At 38.4% G+C, this 4,955-nt stretch overlaps 1 protein-coding gene across 1 annotated transcript; it reads right to left on the reverse strand.

Moving 5' to 3' along the window:
* Positions 1 to 2,103: 2,103 nt before the first annotated feature.
* LOC137241404 (uncharacterized) lies at positions 2,104 to 2,690 on the reverse strand. Its single transcript, XM_067768965.1, has 2 exons — positions 2,400 to 2,690; positions 2,104 to 2,343 (listed from the first exon to the last, which is right to left on the reverse strand). The coding sequence occupies exons 1-2, from the start codon at positions 2,688 to 2,690 to the stop codon at positions 2,104 to 2,106; spliced, it is 531 nt and encodes a 176-aa protein (XP_067625066.1).
* Between the last annotated feature and the right edge of the window lie 2,265 nt (positions 2,691 to 4,955).

Below are 4,955 nucleotides of genomic sequence, written 5' to 3' on the forward strand. Positions count from 1 at the left end.
GTTTTTGCACTTTCGAAGTGGCATGCCCTGTAAAACCAGACACTGTTTCAAGTGTCTAAAACCGATTAGACAGGAATTTATCCATATCCTCCCACTTGGATATGTCCATTTTATGGTCTATACTTTGCTCCCATAGAGCCAACGTGCTCTCTGGTAGCTTGGTTGAGCAGAGATAAGTCAGGATTGCATCCCAATTGGAAGTGTCAATTTTGTGGCATTTGAGGGACGAAATACAATTATTTATATCATTTTGCAGCTTTTTTATTGAACTGCCACACTCACTTTCTACCTTTTTTAAGTTAAATAAAATTTGTAGTTGTGTGTTAACTAAGATACGTTTGTTTTCGTATCTTTCACACAAGTTTTTCCAGGCCATCTCGAAACCTTCATTTGTGAGGGGGCATTTTTTAACGATATCTTTTGCTTCGCCCTGCGTTTTGTTGTTGAGGTGGAATAACTTTTCCACCCCTTTCAAGCTGGAATTGTTTATATAAATTGCCGTGAAAAGGTCGCGAAAAGTTGGCCAAGACAGATAATCCCCTTTAAAAACTTCCGTGTCGCAAGCAGGGAGGCGAATTTTATGCGCATGAGGTTCTTGCTCAGGGTTGACGTTCTTTTCATCCTTCTTGTATTTTTCTGCCTCAGCAGATATAGACGCTGAACATCGCACGTAGATTGCGTATGCTGCATTTTGCTTCTTTCTGATCGCCATAACGTCATCCGCTGACACCTCATCAGATCCCAATAGCGAATCAAACGCAGACTTTACCTTCTTCCACAAGAGCCGCAACTCTTCCTGCTGTATTGCAAGGGTGTGTTTGCTATGGTCGCTCTCCGGAATAAGGCTGTAATCTTTATCAAACTCTGCGATTGATTCTGCTAAACGGATGTAGGTTTCCATTGTTTTATTTACGTTTATTAACGAGAAAATTTCCGATTAGAAAAATAGAACTCTTCTGAGTTAATATGCCTGCCCAGCCCTAAATAAAAACTATTGAACTTCGAGTTTATTATTTATTTTGTTTATTGCAGACTTTTTGTCTTGGTAGCGACAACGAAAAGGGTTTATTTTATGGACTTTTTGTCACAGCAGCGACAACAGAAAAAAGGTTTAATTTACAGACTTTTTGTCTCAGCGGCAACAACAAAAAAGGGGACCACTCGCCACCTCCACAAATAATGGGTGTATTTTGGTGAAAGTGAAAAAAATGCGTGCGATATTGCAAAACAAGCGCCAAAAAAGTGTAAAAAGTGTTTAAAAAGTGAAGTGAGCACCGGATTAATTAATTAAAGTGAACTTAATTTCGTGTTTGTGAAGTACAAAAAAAAACAACAAAAACCTATTTAGTATGGCGCGGAAAGTGAGGTTAGGTTGCCCTCTTCCTTGTGTTGTGTCTGGAAAACCGTACCACTGGTGGGGGGATAGACCAGATAATCACAAGGACTGAAAATAAAGGCTAACAAACCGAGTGATTTAACCTTTGAAATTAGAAATAAAGTGGTGCTCACTAAATCACTTCACTGTTTTCACTTTTACTTTCAATTTTTCGCGCACTTCACGGGGTTTTTTTTTCTTTATTTTGCAAAAAAAAAACAACACTCAAAAAAAAAGTGGCAAGAAATATAAACTTACTTCTCTTTGTGCTGTGGCTTGTGGCTCCGGTGGCTCTGCTAATATGTGTGGCAAGAAATATAAACTTACTTCTCTTTGTGCTGTGGCTCCGGTGGCTCTGCTAATATGTGTTGTGGCAAACAAATTTTTTGTAGGCAAAATGTGCTGTGGCTCTGGTATTTGTCTAATATAAAAGCTCCAACTTTTTCCTTGTCAGCAATTGGTGGCAAATAAATTTTTATTAGGCAAAATCCTTCGGCAAATTGTCTAGTAGGCAAAATTGTGCTGCGTTGTGGACTGTAATTTGTAGGTGCTTTTAGTTCCTTTTTCGGGGAGTAATGACTTTTTTATGAAAAAGCCAATATTTCGTTTATTTATTTATATAATTCAATGAAACATATTTATTTTGTTATAAACAGATATTTTTTAATATATAAAAGTAAAAATCTTATAAAGTTTAACTTTTGGATCTCTCAAATGGGTGAAGTTCTCTACTGTCTTTTTGATGCGTTGTGATTTGCTGTTGACGTTGTTGGAATATTGTCCTCGTCTTCACCAATATCTGAGTCCGTATCAGCATCGGCATTGTATTTTTCGAAGTAACACTTTTCGCAAGTCCTTAAATAGTGTTTGGTGCAGGTCGGAGTAAGACAATGGTCGCAAACTGCCGTTGTTTTGTTGTCGACTTTAGCAGTTCTGCAGGTTCCACACCGTCGTTTCAAAGTGTTTACCTGGGAAAGGAAAATAATGAAATTATTTTGATATTATATAAGCTAGGAAAACTTACCTGTACTGTTGGACGCGATCTCGATACTGAAGGAACTATTTTAAAATCTATCAAATCCTTTGCAATTTTAGTTGCAGAATTAATTTTTGTTTTGCATCGATCGGGCAATTGTTTCTGTGCTAGCTCCATTGCCAAGTCTTTCAAAAATATTTTGCGCTTTTCAGACTTATGGATGTTCCATGTAGGGTTACTATGCTCAAAAAGCCTGAGTGCAGCAACGTCCAGCATATTATAAAATAATGCCATGGGCCAGCGGTTTGTTTTTCTTTTGCCTGTGAATCTGCGTAGCATTTTGTCAAAAGTATCGACTCCTCCTTTATGCTCATTATAGTCATGTATGACTTGTGGATTTTTTTTTCACGGGACTCACTTCTTCACTGGCATGTGCTGTTGAAAGTAGTAGGACGTTTTTCTTTGAATGTGATGTAAAACTTACCAATTGTATTGAATTTGAAAAGCAAAACACTGATTCAAATATACCCCTTTTTTTTTGCTTCTTCAGAAGATGTAAAAATCTTTGGCAATTGGGGCTTATTTCCTCTTATTGTGCCCACCAAGGTCGTATCCCGTGCAAGCAATTCCTCTGCCAAGTCGTTGCTTGTGAAACAGTTGTCCATCGTGATATTTACACCCTTATCCAAATAGCGATTACTGAGTCGCATTACGAGACTGCGCGCGATGCTAGTAGACCTCTGTTCATTAGGCTGTGAACCCAAATATACCTCACCTGAAACGGGATAATTGGTTTTTGCGTCAACAAGCCAAAATATTTTTATGCCATATTTTCTAGGCTTAGATGGAATATATTGGCGGAAACTGCATCGGTTTCTTGTTGAAGGTAACTGCTCATCAATTGTCAATTCTTTACATTGAATGTAGGGCGTCGTCAAATTCTCCACGAATAATGTCCATACATGACGAATAGGTGCCAACTTATCGCGCCGTAATCTCTCAGCGCGAGTCCTGGAATCGTCAAAGCGGCACAATTGCTCGAATCGATACAATGACATCACTGCTCTATAAAAGGGCATGTTCATTTTGTGAAAAAGATCCTTGGATTGAACTAAGTTTGCTTTTCAGCACCGGCGTATAAAATTATTGTAATAAAATCATATATTTCATCAACATTCGTGTCCTGCCAATATCTTAATTTTTTTGGAACTGCTTGACGCATATTGGCTTCAATTACTCTTTTAGTTTTCCTATTCGTATCAAGAGCAATACCTTCAACAAGAGACACTGGGAAAACACGTATGAATGCGTCTCTTTTTAACTCAAATCTTTCCGGGCATATGGACGTTGATTGTCTGCGCATTTCCAATGCCAGTTCTGTTGGCCGTTCTTCAGTTTGACTAGGCATTGACCACCATACAGTTCGGTCGTTCCTTCCTTGGCCACAATATTTTTCTCCACGGTTTCTCCCAATAGCTGAACTTGAAAAAGATACGTTTTCAGCGGAATCCATATCTAGCGGTGCTTCATCGTGGTCATATTCTTCAAAACGTGGGTCTGGAATGGGCGGTGCATTTTCGTCTCCAAAGTCATACTGGTCGCTGGGTATTGGTTCATCATCGCCTTCAAATATAGGGTCGTTTCCACCATCATCATCATCGTTTTCGTGCTCATTGAAATAATTTGCAAGATTTTTCTCTTCTTCTTCAGTCAATTCACGGCGTAGGTTTGCCAAATAAACTGCTAATTGCTCACTAATTTCAAACAAAATTTTTATAAAATATGTAATCAAACTGTTCACTTGAAACTTTTAGGCAGAACTGATAAAAATGCAGAATATCCTCCAAAATCCGTTAAAAATTTATATGTTTCCATAAAAAATATATGAAGAAATATTATGGGCACTGAGTTCCCCAATTCCAACCATATGAAATGCCGTTACTATTTTATTTTAACAGTTATACACCTGAAATTTTAAAACACCATAAAGAAATCTACAGTTTATCAGTCTGCCAAAAAGAAATTTAATAGGACTTCCCGGTCCCCAGTAATTCAACATCAAAACCTAATATGGGCACTGAGTGCCCAACTCACGGTTATAAGGTTAATGATAATGAAAATATAAGAATCAGTGTTTATGAATAACATATTTTAATTAATCTCTTACAACAACGTGATCGGTGGCTACATCGCCATGTAGATAGTGTGGTGTTCCACCTTGTATAAACGTAGGTACTGTATGTGCTCAACCGTGCAAATGGACATAAGCAGTAACATTATTCACATAAACATAGCTTGGTATTTGTGCAGGCATCAATAAAGCATACATTGGTCCAGTTCGGTGTGCACCAGCCACTGGTATAAACACTTTTGAATGCATAGCTTTCATATAGATTGGAAGTCCAGCAGTGCATTTGCGGCGTTCGAAATAAAGTCAACACTGGTCCTTCAGTGCGTAGAAAAGCTAAATCAATTAGGAGCACACAACGAAGTACTGTTGCCCTGGGTCCTAGGCCACAGGGGAGTAGAGGGTAATGAGCAGGCGGACTTAGTGTTTAATTTATTGCGTCATTCCCACAAATTGCCATCCTCCCAGCAGATCCT

This window comes from Eurosta solidaginis, chromosome 1, assembly GCF_040869045.1.
Source record: "Eurosta solidaginis isolate ZX-2024a chromosome 1, ASM4086904v1, whole genome shotgun sequence".
Taxonomy (NCBI): Eukaryota; Metazoa; Arthropoda; class Insecta; order Diptera; family Tephritidae; genus Eurosta; species Eurosta solidaginis.